Source organism: Neomonachus schauinslandi, chromosome 1 (genome assembly GCF_002201575.2).
Source record: "Neomonachus schauinslandi chromosome 1, ASM220157v2, whole genome shotgun sequence".
Classification (NCBI taxonomy): domain Eukaryota; kingdom Metazoa; phylum Chordata; class Mammalia; order Carnivora; family Phocidae; genus Neomonachus; species Neomonachus schauinslandi.
Window position 1 is genome coordinate 204,637,177 of NC_058403.1, and position 17,910 is coordinate 204,655,086.

A 17,910-nucleotide genomic window follows, 5' to 3' on the forward strand; every position below is an offset into this window, starting at 1 on the left:
GTGAATGGGCAGACACAGCAGGAACCCGACTGTACCCATCACCCAGTTTCAACACTTTCAAACTCACAGTCAGCCTCCAGCCGTCTGCTAATATTTAAGTTAAATATTTTCATGAGCTTGTTTCTTGATGGCAATTCTCCTGTGACTTCATTTTCATTGGAAGCATGGTTCCCTGTTACAGAGATAAGCTGTCAATTATTAAATCAATTCCTCCTTGTTGAACATTTAGATAATTTCCTATTTTTCACACTATCATCTCTGCTGCTGAAAACTTTCTTGTAGCTAAATCTACCCGCCCGTCCATGATTGTTTTCTGAGAATTAATTCCTAGAAACAGAATTGTTGCTTCAAAGATGACTGCTAGAGGGGGCGCTACCACTCTTGACTTCGGTTCAGGCCATGTTCTCAGGGTCGTGAGATCGAGCGCCGTATCAGGCTCCACGCCAAGCATGGAGCCTGCTTAAGATTCTCTCCCCGCCCCTACCCCTCCCCCTGCTCATACTCTCTCTCTCAATAAGTAAATAAATAAAGTCTTTTTTTAAAAAAAGATGAGTGCTAGAGAACTTTAGTTAAGAACTTGTTTCAGGAGTTAGGGTCTTACCTCATTTGGATAAGGGTCCCTCATGGGGTTATTTGACAAGGTACAGCCTGGAACATCCTAGACATTCAGTAAATGTAACCTGTCCATGTTGCTATGCACATTTTTAAAGCTTATAATAATGGCAAACTTGATTGTTGCTTTTCTCACCAGCTATTGAAACTCGAGTTGTTACAGACAATTGCTCTGAAGAAGGAAAGATCAGCTTGAACACCCACATGAACTCAGTGGACATCCACTGCAATGAAGTTGTGCAGGAAAACATACAAGGTACATACGGTGGCTGTATTCAGAACCTCTAAGACACACAGATCAGTATCATTGTATGAGTCACAAGGAGAGTCGCCAACAGGCTCCTTCCTAATGAGTTTGTTACCCTAAGACTGTGTCATTTGAGTCTTTTCCTTAAAAAATCTTCCCAAAGTGAAGGCTTTCTATTCTTCAGCATGGAAGACACTTCTCTGCAATTTGGGGGCCGTTCTGTCCTGGTCTCAGTTGACGTTCACCCAAACGCAGAACCCGAGAAAAGTGTAAGTTTATTTGGGAGGTGATTCCAGGAAGCATCAGTCGGTGTATTAGTCAGGGTTTCCCAGAGAAACAGAATCAATATGGTGTAGGGGGCAGGGGGATAAAGAGAGAGAAACAGAGACAGAGATTTTAAGAAATTAGCTCCTGTGATTGTGGATGGTAGCAAGTCTAAAAGCTAGCCAGCAGGCTGGAGACCCAGGGAAGAGTTGATGTTGTAACTGTAGACAAAGACAGGCTATAGGCAGAATTCCCTCTTATTTGGGAGAAGAGTCTTTTTCTTAAGGCCTTCAGCTGATTGGAGGAGGCCCAACCACATGGTGGAGGGTAATCTGCTTTACTCAAAGTCTATTGATCTAAATGTTACTCTCGTCTTAAAAAATGCCTTTACAGTGACACCCTGACTCATGTTTGACCCAATATCTGGGTAGTATGGCCTAGCCACATTGACACATAAAATTAACCATCCCAGTAGGGGAGAAAAGAAATGAGACAGGGAAGAGGAGACAGCCAATACAGGTATTATTATGGTAGTGAGTAGGTCACTGCTGGTGGTAAATGTGACTCATCCCACTGAGCTCTCCCATTCAAGGAGGGAGAGCTGCTCTGATCCATCAGGGGTTGAGGGCCCTGCCATTCTGCCCTGTGTACCAATCCAACACATTCACTGCAGGGAATGCTCCCAGGCGGAGAGTTGCAGTTGCTTGCAGGAGAATTCATCCGCATGTAAGGAACCCAAGAGTGCCAAGCGAATTAAGTTAGGGTGCCTACAGCATTTGCTACAGCCTGTGTATGAAGGAACGGATTGTTACTATTAATTGTCCCAGTGTTGCCAGACTTTCTGATTTTTCAAGAGAAGTTGGGTTGGTTGCATGAATACCTTCAATTTTTAAATTTGGTCTTACAATAGCTGCCTTACCATTATAACTGCTATAGCATGACAAATGGGGTCTTAAATCCAATCCTATAAACGTGGGATACAGCTGGTCTGTACTATCAGTGAAAGGCCCCGAGTAAAGGCATCAAAATGTGGACAACTAACCACATGCTGAACTGAGGAAGTATCGTGAGACAATTAGTTCCTATCACTTCCTCTCCTCCCCCAAGAAGATAAGAACTTGAATCTGCCTCGTTTGAGAATGGGCCAGGTGGAGGATGGAAGCCAACCTCCAACCACACAAGTTCATGCTTGCCTTGTCACCAGGAGTTTCTTCTAAAACTCACAATTTGTAGAGTGTGCAAGACTTCACAGTGCAAGCCAAACAAAGCACATCTGCAGCCCCACATGTTCTCCAATCACATTCTGGGATACTGGGGATTAGGATTTCACATGTGAATTCAAAGAGGACACAACTCAGCTCATAAGAACTTCCTCTGCTGAATTGTTTAAGTAAGTCACAGACATCGTAATGTGATTACATGTGCCTGAAGGGGCACCTGGCATAAAAGTGCCCAGTGGAGGACTATTTACCCTCCCCCAGTGGGCCCTATAGTCTCACCTCCGAGCATTTCCATTGGCTGCTCCTCTACCAGCAATGCCAACCTCCAGGCCACTGGGTGAACTATTACTCTTCAACATGGTTCAGCTTTCACCTCCTCCATGAAGCCTCCCAGGACTGCCCACTTCCACCACAACACCAGAGTCAGGCCCTCCCTCCTCTGCACTACCCCCAGCCTCTTGAACTTGCCTTATCCTGGCATCTAACATGTTGTGTTGTATCTAGATTGCCATGTCCTTGTCTCCCCCACCATGCTGGAATCCCCATAAGGATGGCAATCATGAATTATTTTTCTCTAGAGTCACCATTACAGGCTCATTACATAGAGAACAGTGATGAATGTTCTCTGAATTAAATCCACGTTTAGGTGGAGGTCTCAATGTTCCTAAGGAGAGAAAAGAACCCATTGACCGATGTGTGACAAGCTCCCAGAGGGACATTTCTCTGTCCTTCACATCCTGTCTAGGGCAGGAGCCTTCTTTGTCATGGGGGCCACCCTGTGCCCTGTAGGATGATGAGCAGCACCTCTGGCCTTTATTCACTAGACACCAGAAACAAACACCCAGTGTGGCAACCAAAAATGCGTCCAGACATTGCCCAATGTCCCCAGAGGGGGCAGAATCACCCCCCCCACCCCCAATTGAGAACTGCTCATGGAGAGCGACCTTATAATTGACCTTCAAACAGTAACAACTTTAAGACTGAAAGGAGGTGCTATCGAATTACACCCAGACACCCATCAGAGGTAACACGAGACATACAATCCCATGACACCCCCTCCCTGTAAAACATCTCAGAGAACAAAACCCAGGCCACCGGAAGCTGACCGTGAACACCTACAGCCACCCTTCTCTTTTCTGCTTGTGCTTTTGCTCCTAACCAGAATACTTCAGCCCAAAAATAAGCTATTACTAAGCACAAGAACAGATGGACATATCACCTGCCCATCTTTTCCAACCACCTACCACTGTTTCATTCTGACAAATGGAAACTGTCATTAATTCGGAGAAACAGCAATGAATTGCTTCTGATCCCCCAGGCAGGACCAGAGAAGCCTGATTAGAGAAACCTAGGAGGAATTTATTCCAATAGGATGGGCTGCATAGCTAGTAAATGACAAAGCTGGGATTTTAATCCAGAAACCTATTAACCTATTTCCTGTCTCTACAATCCTAACTGCTTCATATATATGGCCTCAGCAGTGTGGACTTCTTGGCGGCTACAACGAATAAAGAAAACTTATTGACATCGGAATATGGTCATAACATCCTATAATCCTATAACCCACCATATTCAAACTAACTACAAATATATATGTTTGTTTATATATATATGTTAGTAACTAACATATATAACACATATATATGTATATGTTATATGTATATATTATATATTATATATATATAAACAAGAGAAATTTATTTTCTCACAGTTCTGGAGGCTAGCAGTCTGAGATCAAGGCATTGGCAGGGTTGGTATCTTCTGAGATCTCTCTCTCTGGCAGATGGCCACCTTCTCCCTATGTCTTCACATGGTCTTTTTTCTGAGTGTACATCCCTGGTCTCTCTTTGTGCGTGCAGATTTCTTCTTCTTTACTCTTCAATCCAGGTCAGCTTTCACCTCCTCCATGAGGCCTCCCAGGACTGCCCACTTCCATCACAACACCAAAGTCAGGCCCTCTCTCCTCTGGCCCTATCTTTATAAAGGCCCTGTCTTCGAACATAGTCACATTCTCGAGTACTATGGGTTCAGACTTCAACTTAATTTGCGGGGGGGGACACAATTTGGTGCATAACACTATCCTACTGATATATGTCATGTGTATGTCCTTCTAATATATAATAGAATTATAAATACATGATATAAATATAGCCTGTACACATATATTTAGTCTATTAAAGTATGTTAACAACAACAAAAAAAGGTCTAAAGAAAAAAAAGTATGTTAAATTGGGTCACCTGGGCGACTCAGTCAGTTGAGTGTCCGACTCTTGATTTTGACTCAGGTCAGGATCTCGGGGTCGTGAAATAGAGCCGTGTCAGGCTCTGAACTGGTCGTGGAGCCTGCTTAAGATTGTCTCTCTCCTTCTGCCCAAATAAAAAAAAATAAAGTATGTTAAATTATGGCTTTCCTTTGCTTAAACTCCCTTAAAATAAAAGCAAAAGTCCTCCTCAAGATTCATAAAGCCCTGCAGGATCTGCCCCCATCACATCCCTGCCCTCACCTCCTCCCACTCTTGCACACACACACTTCTTCAGCCACACTGGCCTCCTCCCTGTTCCCTGAACCAGCTGGGCACGTTCAAGTCTCAGGACTTTGTCCCTGTTATATCAGATCTACCTAGAACATTCTTCTATGTGGCCATGTGGCCACCCCCTCCCTTCACACTGCTGTCTGAAGTCTGTCTGAAATAGCATCCTCCAAGTCTCTCTGTCCTCCCTTACCTCACTTAATTTTCTCCCTAGGACCGATCGTTTCCTGACATACACTTTTACTGATTTGTTTATATTTGTTTGTCTCTCTCCTGCATCAGAAAGATCTGTAAGAGCAGAAATGGTTTCTTTGTCCCCCACTGTATCCCCAGAATAGTGTCTGGACCCTAGTAGGCATTCCATCAAAAAAAAAAAAAAAAGTTGAATAAATGAATAGATAGATAGGGGTAGTGGCCTAAATTTCTATACACATTATTTTTTTCTAGGTCTGGTTTACATATACAATATATGGGAGAAGATGATCACATTCATACGTACATACAAAGAGATAGCCATACATGTAACCCACCTGTTAATGGATTTCTTTAAGTCCAGTCTCAACATTATGCTTCATTTGAAAGGAATGCAAAACCAATTCTAAAAGTCTTGAAAAATAAATCAGCCTTTCCAGAAGTCTCTTCAGGAAGCGGAATGACATCACGGAAAACTTACCTAACTCCCTAAGCTTCCTCTTCAAGCCTGACCCTTCTGGCTCCTCTCCTCCTCCCTCGAAATTCCATCTGCCTCTTCTTTGCCCTCCTCCCATCTTATTTGATGCATTTTCTCCTAAGGCTACAGCCATGTCCTTTCTGATGCAAATCAGCGTAACCTCTCTTTGTTTGTCCAGTTCTTCTCTTCCCCCCCAGGTTTTACCCCCTTCAATACAAAAAAGGGTTCAAGACCACAAACACACTGTCTCAGAGGTGAGAAAGGGAGAGACGGTGAGAATCTCTATTTCATTTGACCCTCATATAGGTGACTATGCGTGCGTATGTATACTTGTGTGTACATCATGTGTGCGAGCATGGTAGGTGTGGGAAAGGAATGATGGCACTTTTAAAGACCCCCCCCCTTTTTCTGTTTTCTCAGGTCCCACGGCAATTGCCTTTATTTCTTATTCTTCTCTTGGAACCCTCATAAACGCAACATTTTTTGAAGAGGCAAATGAGAAAGACCGAGTTTACCTGAACTCCCAGGTAGTGAGTGCTGCTATTGGACCCCAAAGGAACATATCTCTCTCCAAGTCTGTGATTCTGAGTTTTCAGCATGTGAAGGTGGGTCAGAGCTGCATTTGAACTTGCTTAGGTTTCTTGGAGGTAGAGTGAACAATGTGCGTATACCCTCACCAGTCAGTGCCTCTGGGCTGTGCTGTCCAATCAATACCTTAGCCAGGAGCCTCGTGTAGCAATTGAGCATTTGAAACTTGGTGCATCTGAATTGAGAATTTGAAGACTTAGTATTTCTGGATTTAGACTTGGTAGTTCCAGATTTTGAAGCCCTCATAAGAAAAAAAGCATGCAAAATATCTCATTAATAACTTTTTAAGGGGCACCTGTGTGGCTCAGTCGGTTAAGTATCTGCCTTCGGCTCAGGTCATGATCTCAGGGTCCTGGAATTGAGCCCCATGTCAGGCTCCCTGTTCAGCAGGGAGTCTGCTTCTCCCTCTACCTCCGTCCCTTCCCCCCTGCTCATGCTCTCTCTCTCTCTCTCTCAAATAAATAAATAAAATCTTTGAAAAAATAAATAAAATATTTTTAAGAAAAATAATATTATATTGATTGCATATATTGATTTATATTAACATAGTAAAAGATACTGTTTTGAATATAGTGGGTTAAATAAAATGTATTATTAAAATTAATTTGAAATGTTTCTTTAGCTTTTTTAATATGGCTAGCCGAAAATTTCAAATTACACAAGTAGCTCACATGATATTTCTCTTGGGCAGCATGATTCTAGTGCATGGGATTATTTTAGTTGGAGGTACCTCCAATTTTATTCTGTGAAATTTGAACTGAGACATGGTATTCATTCCCACACGAAAGCCTGGTATTAATTATTAGACTACATAACTTGATCGGAAAAAAATTTTTATTTAATTCATTCCCTTTTCCCCTTCTCTGCCCAAACTCTTAAAGACAGGAAGGTCAGTAGCCAGACCCAGATGTAATAAAATTCATCTGTTCCCTTGCCTTTCAGCTTTGTCATGAAAGTAAGAGTTGAAAGAAATCCTGCCATTTGCAACAACATGGATGAATCTTGAGGGTATTATACTAAGTGAAATAAGTCAGGCAGAGAAAGACAGATACTGTATGGTCTTACTTATATGTAGAATTTCAAAAAGCCAAACTCATAGACACAGGTATTTTTGGTTACCGGGGGGGGGGGGGGGATGGGAGAGAAAAAGTGCAGAAGGTCAAAGGTACAAACTTCCAGTTACAAGTAGAATAAGTTCAGGGGATTTAATTAACTAGAGCATGATAGCTCTAGTTAAGAATAATATATTGCATACCTGAAAGTTGCTGAGAGAGTAGATTTTAAGTTGTCGCCACAAAATAAAAATTGTAACTACATGAGGTGATGGATATTAACTAACTTCATTTTGCAATATATGTATATGTCAAAAACTTATGTTATATACCTTACACTTACATAATTTATATGTCAGTCATATCTCAATAAAGCTGGAAAAAATAGATAAAATTATATTTTAATTTTAAACAAAATAAGAATGGGGGTAGTAGGAAATGTAGGATTTCTCTATCGGATGCATAAAACCTAAGTATGAAATTTTTCATATATGGCATGGGGCAGTGGGAGTGGAGCAAGAAATCTGGAGATGGTCTAGTGGATTATCAAAGGAGATACAGCCCCCCAACGGGAGAATGTGTGACTCATCTTCTTGGCCCCATGAAGTGATGCTCTGGAAACCCTTGGGACAAAAAGAAGAGGTTGAAGGCTAATTCTATTCTCTCCCTCTTCATTTCCTCCCTAAACTTCCCCTCTGGTTGCGTGAGCAATTTTTGTGTTGTAAGGGGTCAGGAACAGAATTGGTGTGAAGAAATCAGGGAAATTTGTCTTAGAGAGTGTTTAGGAGAAAACTCTGTACGAGCCACAGACTTTTTTTATTTATTTACTGTTTTGTTTTGTTTTGTTTTTGTCTGACTTCCATGGTGGGGGATAAAATCCTGAAACCAGTGACATCCTGTAAAATTCTGGCTCCCAGAGGGCCTTGATCTTGTTTTATGGTATGTGGAACCCCAACAGAGCTGGGACTACGGGAGCAGGTGTCCTGGCACCCATTCTCTTCACTTGAAATAGAAATCTCCTGAGTCACTTCTAAGCCGCGTATCTCCTCGCTTGCCACCCCGGTGTAGACGGACATTCTGAGAGTTGTCCCTCCCAAGGAAGAACATGATGAGCCCTTTCTACTTTCAGAGGAAGCCCAATAAAGGAAAGGCCTTCTGCGTGTACTGGAAGAGCACGGGGGGCCACGGCCAGTGGTCCAGGGACGGCTGTTTCCTGATGCAAGTGAACAAAAGTCACACCATATGCAACTCCACCCACCTGTCCAGTTTTGCTGTCCTCATGGCCTTAACCAGCCAGGTACAATGTATACATTTAATTCATCCGGCTAATCCTGTGTGAGCTCCTGCTGGATAAGTACCCTTTTAAAAAAGCGGGGGAGGTGCGCCTGGGTGGCTCAGTTGGTTAAGCGACTGCTTTCGGCTCAGGTCATGATCCTGGAGTCCCGGGATCGAGTCCCGCATCGGGCTCCCTGCTCGGCGGGGAGCCTGCTTCTCCCTCTGACCCTCCCCCCTCTCGTGTGCTCTCTCTCTCAAATAAATAAATAAAATCTTTTAAAAAATTAAATTAAATTAAATAAATGAATGGGGGCACCTGGTTGGCTCAGTCGGTTAAGCGTCTGCCTTCGGCTCAGGTCATGATCCTGGAGTCCCTGGATCCAGTCCCGCATGGGGCTCCCTGCTCGGCAGGGAGCCTGTTTCTCCCTCTGACCCTCCCCCCTCTCATGTGCTCTCTCTCTCTCATTCTCTCTGTCTCAAATAAATAAATAAAATCTTAAAAAAAAATAAAATAAAAAAATTAAAAAGGGGGGAAACACAAGGGACTAGAGTGAGGGATTGCAGAAAGCATGCTGCTTTCCATAGAAAGGTCAGGGTGGCCTCTGTAAGAATTAAGCATTTGAGCTGCAATCTGAATACTGAGTCAGTGGTACTGCGACATGGGTGAGCCTCGAAAACATCGCGCTGAGTGAAAGACGTCAGACACAAAGGGCTACCTGTTGTATGGTTCCACTTATATGAAATGTCCAGAATAAGCAAACCCAGAGAGTCAGAAAGTAGATTACTGGTTGCCAGGGACTGGGGGAGGAAGAAACGGGGGTAAGTGCTTAATGGACACGGGATTTCTGTATGATGTTCCCTTGCAGGGCTGTACTACAATTTACCTATCCGTTCTACAGTTAATGTGCATCTAGGTTGTTTCCCCACTGGGGGCTATTAAAAGCAATGCTACAGGTGGATGGGGATCAGCTAGATGGGGGATGGGTATTAAGGAGTGCACTTGTTATGATGAGCACTGGGTGTTGTATGTAAGTGATGAATCACTGAATTCTACTCCTAACACCAATATTATACAGTATGTCAACTAACTAGAATTTGATTAAAAATTTGAAAGGAAAAAAGAAAGCAAGGCTACTTTTCTGGGATGAAGCTTAGAAAATCCCATGTGGGACCCCCCAGGGTGACAAGAAAGCAACATTCTCCAGATGGTGTAGCTACCAGATTGTGAAGCCTGTGTTATCATGGGTTTCTGAGTGACTGTGTGGAGCAGAGTATATTTCCATCTGTACAAAGTTTAGAAACAGACACAACTAAGCCATATTCTCAGGGGTTGCATACTTCAGTGGTGAAACTATAAAGATAGGCAGGAACTGCTTATCATAAAAGGATCCTGGTTACCTCTGAGGAAAAAGGTGGTTTGCAATTGGAAAGAGCTTCTGGGGTAATGTCTACAAACTAATGATCTTACAAATCATTTCATAATTTTTAATCATGTGATACATTTATGTGTATGCTCTTTTCTGTATGTGTGTTATATTTCACAATTTTTTAAGGTTAAAAAAGCAAAGGATTAAAAAGTTCTATAAAGTGATATTGAAACAAGTGAAAATCTGCATATCCTTATAAGGGATGGCAACTATCATTTCCTACTTGTGAGTCTTATCAGTCTGCGTGGCTCACCAGATTCCTGGCTCCTGTCTTTAAGGAGATGAGTCGCCAAGAGCTGAATTATACAGATGTCTTGGTTTGGGATCTCCTAAAGGCAGATCCTGAGACAAAAATTTGAAGGTGAGTAGTTTCTCTGGGAGGTGACCCCAAGACACATCAGTAGGACAATAAGGAAGTAAGACAGAGAAGAGTAGGCAGCCAGTAAAGGATGTGTTAAAGAGAAAGTTACCCCCATGGACAACTGGGACTCAATCCCATTGGTTACTTCTGGGAGATATCACAGAACATGCATCTCAGAGCCTTCCCACATAAAGGTGAGGGAGCTGAGGTATTTATCCACCAATGCCATTACTTTTATTACTTGAGGGCAGCTTTCAAGGGGCATTAACATCCTGGTATTTGTGACTCCTTCTGGCACGTCCAAGCATGTTCGTGTGTCAGGAGAAATACTCTCAGGCAGGGTCACTGGATTTCACAGAAAGCAGCCAAAGGGCAGATACCAATGAGTGTGAAGAGATTAATAGCCTCTGCTACACGGGGCTTCCTGCAGCTCTTGGGTGCAAGACTTAGCCTAGCATATTCATTCATTTCAAGGTGAGTCTGCTATACAACATAGAGCCCATAGTTAATACAGAATTGTGGACTTAAAAACTTATTAAGAGAGTAGATCTCATGTTGTTTCTTATCACAGAAAGAAAAAAGCAAAGAGACACAAGATCTTGGAGGTGATGGATACGTTTATTACCTTGATTGTGGTGATGGCATCATAGATATGTGCTTATGTCCAAACTCATCAAAATGTGTGCATTCAATTAGCATACTATTTTGTATATTAGGTATCCCTCAATAAAGCTGGGGGAAAAAGACTTAGTCTGACAGATACTTCTTACACTCTCTGTCATCTGGAGTCATGCCTATGTTTGGGATGCCCCATTCCAAGGGGGAGGGGGATTAATCCTGGAGACTGACCATGATGTCCTCTTTGCTGGGTCCCAGGAGGAGGATCCCATGCTGGTTGTGATCACCTGTGTGGGGCTGAGCATCTCTCTGCTGTGCCTCCTCCTGGCAGCCCTCACCTTCCTGCTGTGCAAAGCCATCCAGAACACCAGCACCTCGATCCACCTGCAGCTCTCAATCTGCCTCTTCCTGGCCCACCTGCTCTTCCTCACGGCCATCAACCGGACTGAGATCAAGGTACTGACATTGTCACAGAGGAGCCCCTGTCCTGTCCCAGGGGTGCTCAGTTCATGGAGCCGTGCTGCACTGATACCTTAATAAAATGGCCTCGGGTCCAGGGAGTTTGGAGGGGTAGGTAGCCTATTTCACATTGACTAATGAATGGAAGACATTAGGAGACAAACCCTCTCCTGACAACTCGACCATATACATGAGAGTTCTCTTCAATGGCAGAGTATGGGAAAGGTCCTGGGGTCACCCTCCTCCCTTATAGTCCCTCCTGGTGACATCTTTCTCCTCCTCCAGGTGCTGTGTGCCATCATTGCGGGTGCCCTACACTATCTCTACCTGGCGTCCTTCACCTGGATGCTGCTGGAGGGTCTGAATCTCTTCCTCACTGCACGCAACCTGACAGTGGTCAACTACTCCAGTGTGAGCAAGTTCATGAAGAAGCTCATGTTCCCCGTGGGCTATGGAGTCCCAGCTATAATTGTGGCCATTTCTGCTGTGATCAAGTCTGACCTTTATGGAACACCTGATCGGTGAGCTCAAGTCTCATTCTACGCTTGGACAGTTTTAAGGGCAGTGTTAACGATGATGATTGGGATATCCATGTTGAAACCACTCTCCTTTCCCCTCAGCTGTAACAGGTCTAACCTCTTTCCCGGTGAGGCGAGAAAGATGACAGTAAAAGTGTGGAAGGTTTGGGGTGCTTGGGTGGCTCAGTCTGTTAAGCATCTGCCTTCAGCTCAGGTCATGATCCCAGGGTCCTGGGATCGAGTCCCATGTCGGGGGGGGGGGTCCCTGCTCAGCGGGGAGTCTGTTTCTTCCTCTCCCTCTGCCCCTCCCCCTGCTCATGTTCTCTCTCTCGCTCTCGAATAAATAAATAAAATCTTAAAAAAAAAAAAAGAGTGTGGAAGGTTCTGGAAAGAAGGCATTTTGTGGTTAGGTCCCAGTTTCATCCTTCCCATAATTTGGGACCTCGAGTCCTCAAGTCTCAGTGCCCCCATTAGCGAAACAGGGGTAACAGTTGTTCCTATGGTCCCACCCTCATGATGCTGGTCTAAAACTTCAGCAGGACTGTGCTTGTAAAATGTTTAGTGTAGCATTAACACATGGTAGTGAACAATCAAAGACTTCATTGTCATCCACTGACATTTTCAGGAGATGTTGGCAAAGCATTGGGAAAAGTGTTCATTTCATGCGCTTTCTCTGATCTCTCTTTGTGCCCCTTTTCCCATTGTTCCCAGCTGCTGGCTCAACCTGGACCAGGGATTCATCTGGAGTTTCCTTGGCCCCGTCTGTGCCATCATCTGTGTGAGTATGTGGCTCCAGGGTTCCCGACCGAAGAAGAAGCACCGGGCATGCTGGGTGCAAGACAGCATAAGGGGCATACATTTTCTCAGCTGTATGAATTGATTTTTCCACCTGCTACCAGTTCAATCCCACGTGCAGGGAGGTGGGAATTGTGTGCAATTTACAGCGGACACGGTGCATTATTTTAACTTGCGTTCTGCATGATCTGTGTCATTCCTGCAGGTGAATTTAGTTCTTTTTCTCCTGGTCCTTTGGATTTTGAAAAGGAAACTTTCCTCTCTCAACAGTGAAGTGTCAACCATCCAGAATATAAGGTAAAGTGGGGTAAATGGTATTTTCTGACCCCCTCTTTTCTCTACTTATGCCCCATTGGTGCCTCCTACACATCCACACACACATACACCCCACAAACAAGTTCCAGGAGCTAGCAAACCCAGTGTCACAGTTAATGAGAGCTTGTATTAGCTGTAGTATGGGCTAAGCTTCAGTGACAAAAAGACCCTAAGAAAGGAGTGAAATAAAAGTTTATTTCATTCGCATGTCACAGTCCAAAGGTGAGCAGTCCAGGGCTAGTGGGGAAGCTCAGCTCCACAAAGGAATCCAGAGACCCGAGTCCTTTCTAGTTTGTTGCTCCATATTCCCCAGATGTTTCCTTGCCAGTATCCCATCCATGGGAAGAAGCTGCATGTTCCACATTTGCCCGTATCTCAAGGGCTAGACCTTGATCACACAGTGACACCTACCTTCAAGGCAGGCCGGGAAATGTAGTCCTAACTGGGTAGCCATGTGTCCTTGATAAAACTCAAAAAAGGAAGGATCCAGCACTAAAATGAAGAAGAGGAGAATGGGGGGGAAAAAACAGCAATTTCTGCCACATAACACAGATGCAATAGGTTTGGGAAGGATTTCTATTAAAATATATTTTGTATGATATTATTTCACAACATTTTGGACGATAAGGACTTTTTTCATCTTGCAGCATCCATTTTATGTGAACATGTAATTTGTTGTTGATTTCATTGTAATCACAAAAATAGTGCATTTGTTGAAAAATTTTTCAAAAGTTTTTAAAATATATAAAGTAAAATCTGAAAGCAGCTAACTCCTCCCTTTCTTTTCTCCTTCCACTTCTCAGGGAAGCCAGAGGTAACAAAGTGTATGATATGTATAATATTTTCCCCAGACCTTTTTCTGGGCTGTGCATGTTCTGTAGAACAGACAGGCATGCACCCAGTAACATCACACTATGCAAATTGTTCCCCAACTAGCTTTTCTCACTTACGTATTACTATATTTTCTAATTAGGGATATATAGATACATAAGTAAGGTGACCTTACATCCTAGTTTGCCTGGGATGGTGCCAGTTATGCCTGTTGACCCACTGTAATTGTTAATCAGCACCACATCTGCCTCAAAAGCCTCCCTGTCTGGATAATAAATTATATGACACTTCATCTATAAATGATATAATGAGAGAGATAAAGAGCACCCAGTTTTAGAATGCTTTATATATGTACCAATTTTGTTTTACATACTTTCCTAAATACTTTACATATGTTAAAGTCCCATTTAATCTTGGCAGCAACTGTGTGAAACAGGGTTATTATAAAGATGAGGGAACTGAGTTATTGAAAGGTAAAGTAATTTGTCCAAGGTCACAAGCCAATTAGTTCTGCCTTGGGTTTAAACCCAGCCAGAGTAGCTCCAGAGTCCTCACCATTAATAACCACACAATAGGGTGTCCATGTCCATTATTAGCTTTTTCACATCATTGTGTATGACTCCCTTCAGGATGCTGACACTCAAAACGATATCTCAGCTCTTCATCCTGGGCTGCACATGGTTCCTGGGCATCCTGCAGGTGGGTCCAGCTGCCCATGTCATGGCTTACCTCTTCACCATCGTCAACAGCCTGCAGGGCTTCTTCATCTTCTTGGTGTATTGCCTCCTCAGCCAGCAGGTAAACAGCAACCCCTTTTGTTATTGTCATAAAGATAAATATTTGGAGGTATATACATTAATGAATATTTAAATCTATGTTCTCTAAATTTTCATAGGAGCTGTGAGCCATGTGTAAACACTATCCATATCTTCTCTACTTTAAGATGTTATTGATTGTAAGATACATCAATTTATTAACAGCTTTCAGAAAGTAAATAATTGCTACATCAAGGAAATATGTTTTTCAACAGCTTTCCCATTTTTAATAGTCAGCTATTGCTGGGTAACAAACAACCTAAAAAATCTCAGTAGCCTAAACACAAATATTTACTTTTCTCATTCTCAAGTCTGAAGGATGATTGAAGTTCAGCTGATCTTGTCTGGATTCAGCTTGGCTTGGCTCCAGGATGCAGATCATGTTCAGGTCTGCTCCTTGTGACTCATCCTGAGGCTTGGCAGAAAGGGAGCGGCAACCTAGGATATGTTCTTCTCATGACAGTAGCTAAATCACAAGAAAACAAGCCCGACTGGGCAAGGCCATTTCAAGCCTTGTGGTCCTGCTTGCATCACTTCCACTGACGTTCCATCGGCCAAGGAAAGTCATATGCCCAAGCCCAAAGTCAAGGGAAAAGAACCCTCCACCCATCGTGAGGCTAAGTATTACACCATGAGTGTGTACTATGACAGAGAAGTGAATAATTGAAATCCATAATGCAATCTGCCACACCACTTAAACACCTGAATTCTTAAACATATTTCCATGTGAGGGTATAGTCTCCATACTAATATGTTTTAATAGTTCTATGATGGCATTACATAATAAGTTAATTTTTTCAACATGTTATTATGAACATTTTCAAGCATACAAAAAAGTTAAAAGAATTAGGCAATGAACACATATATGCCAATCACTTCGATTACCTTTGTAATTATTTGTGTTATCACATGTCTATCCACATAGCCATTCTCCACTGCTAAGTCCCTAGTAACCACTATTCTACTTTCTGGCTCAACTAATTTGACTCTTACAGGGATCTCATATATGTGGAATCAGACATGATTTGTCCTTTTGTGTCTGGCTTCTTTCACTCAGCATGACGTCTTCATGGTTCATCCATGTTGTAGCCTCTGTCAGAATTTCCTTCCTTTCTAGGGCTCCATAAATAATATTCCATATACATATATACCACATGTTGTAGGGAAACTCTTTTTAATAATGTCTTTATTCTCTTCCTGACTCACTGGTTTTCTCTTCACCACTGTTATCAAAAACTTTCCAGTATTTTCTTTGATATTCCAGGTCCGAAACTGGTTTGGAGAGATCACGAAATCTAAATCTGAGTCTGAGACTTTTACACTTTCCACCAAGTTTGGCGCTGACTCAAAACCCAGTGAAGTAAGAGAGCTGTGACTTACTCTAATGCTTCCCCCCCAACACACCAATCCCCTCTCCCCGTCTTAGTATGAGCTCCCTTGCCCAGCAGGAATGGCAAAGAGCTCTTCCTGATGACCTGGCTTGCATTTCCCATTCTCACTATATTGTTCCTCAGTGACTCTTCCCTGATCACTGATAGTGCTTAAGCTAGCTTGTGTATATATTCTTGTCATACAAAGGAATAGGGGTAAGACATATCACCAGCACCACTACCATCTAAAGTAGAATATTTTGGGGGGTAGACTTACAATCACCAACATAGCAGAGTGGTCACCATCCTCTGAAATCCTGCTGTCCTGTGGAGAGGTGAATGTAAGCCCAGTGCGATTAGTAGATACCATGGAAAAGAGAGGGACTCCACCCTAGATGTTCTACATAATTATAAGGGAGGGGTACATGGAATAATGGGAACTGCCTGGGAAAGGAAATGGTCCTGTTAGTAAGAAGACCTCTGTGGAACTCAGTGGCTGGTATCCACCCATTCTTCCATTGATTTAACTCAGGCTCAATGCACTACCTTGTACCTCTCTATAGTTTTCCTTTATTTGTCTTTTTGGAGAAATTAGAGAATATACTTCTTTAAGAAGGCATGCCCCTAGATGAGCAAGATGGGCTCCAAACTCATAATCCATAAAAATTTTCCCAGTTTCATTTGTGTACTCCCATGTGTACACCCAGCACATCTGCTAGCCAAGGAGCCTTAGAATGTATTGTTTTTAAAATGAAAAAATTGAGAAATTTCTGACACATTATCTTTTACTTTTCTTGAGCTAATATGTGATATTCTCAGCACTGGAAATATTGAGTCACTAAAAACACATCTCTCCCTATTTGGAGGGCAGAAAGGAGAATTCATTCTAAATCTTTCAAAAAGAACCAAAAGGAAAACAGGACCAGGAAAAAAGGTTTAGGGCATGTCAAGTGATCAGAAAAAAATTTTATGAATATTAGGTTTAATCATGCCCAATAAAAGTAAAATTGTAAAAGGTGCTGGCTGCTAACTGTGACCTTTGAAAGACTTCCCAGATAATCCAAAATAATTTCCAAAGTTTCCCGCACTCCAATAACTGGAGATATTTTATTATCATTACTTAACATTGTGGAAGTTGAATAAGATGATCGTATCTTTGAAAGGGGGCTATATGTATTAGTTACCTGTAAGAAATACATTCACTTTAATTTTTTTGTATTTGTATCTGATTTTATGTTTTTATTATGTTCAGTTAGCCACTGTGTAGTACATCATTAGTTTTTGATGTAGTGTTCAATGATTCATTAGTTGCATATAACATTTACAATTTTAATTAAAATAATTTCTTAAGCGGGGCGCCTGGGTGGCTCAGTTGGTTAAGCGACTGCCTTCGGCTCAGGTCATGACCCTGGAGTCCCAGGATCGAGTCCCACATCGGGCTCCCTGCTCGGCGGGGAGTCTGCTTCTCCCTCTGACCCTCCCCCTCTCATGCTCTCTCTCTCTCATTCTCTCTCTCAAATAAATAAATAAAATCTTTAAAAAAAAAAAAAATAAAAATAATTTCTTAAGCTTTTATTTTTCTAGGCACAGGATATGATTAAAAAGCTAAAAAAAAAAAAAAAAAAAAAACCCTTCACTTTCCATGGACAAATTTGCCCTTGGGTTAAATTTCTAGCTCTGTTCCCTAGAAACTTGTTAACATTGAAAGGCCAGTTGTGTAACCAGGCAATATTGTTTGTAAAAAGTCATGTTTGACTGGGCAGGGAGTTCTGTGAATGAACCATAAATAGTAGGAGGGGAATGATAGCTTTGGACTTCCTGCATACAATGACTCATTCCTCAACCGGGCCAGGAAATTCTATCCTCATGGGCTGCTATAGGAGGTATTGGTTTTCTTGTGGGACTTGGGGCTTTTAAACCAAGCTGTAACATATGGGTGGTA

The 17,910-nt window shown here is 42.5% G+C and overlaps 1 protein-coding gene across 1 annotated transcript in view; it reads left to right on the plus strand.

Annotated features, from left to right (window-relative positions):
* Window positions 1-16,087, plus strand: part of ADGRE3 (adhesion G protein-coupled receptor E3) — a 38,812-nt gene extending 22,725 nt beyond the window's left edge. The window contains exons 7-15 of the mRNA XM_021705345.1: window positions 752-868; window positions 5,965-6,149; window positions 8,314-8,481; window positions 11,124-11,321; window positions 11,610-11,845; window positions 12,554-12,620; window positions 12,843-12,934; window positions 14,413-14,581; window positions 15,863-16,087. Of these exons, the coding sequence (XP_021561020.1) occupies window positions 752-868; window positions 5,965-6,149; window positions 8,314-8,481; window positions 11,124-11,321; window positions 11,610-11,845; window positions 12,554-12,620; window positions 12,843-12,934; window positions 14,413-14,581; window positions 15,863-15,973 (1,343 nt within the window). The 3' untranslated portion in view covers window positions 15,974-16,087. The remainder of the gene's footprint in view (window positions 1-751; window positions 869-5,964; window positions 6,150-8,313; window positions 8,482-11,123; window positions 11,322-11,609; window positions 11,846-12,553; window positions 12,621-12,842; window positions 12,935-14,412; window positions 14,582-15,862) is intronic.
* Window positions 16,088-17,910: the final 1,823 nt, after the last annotated feature.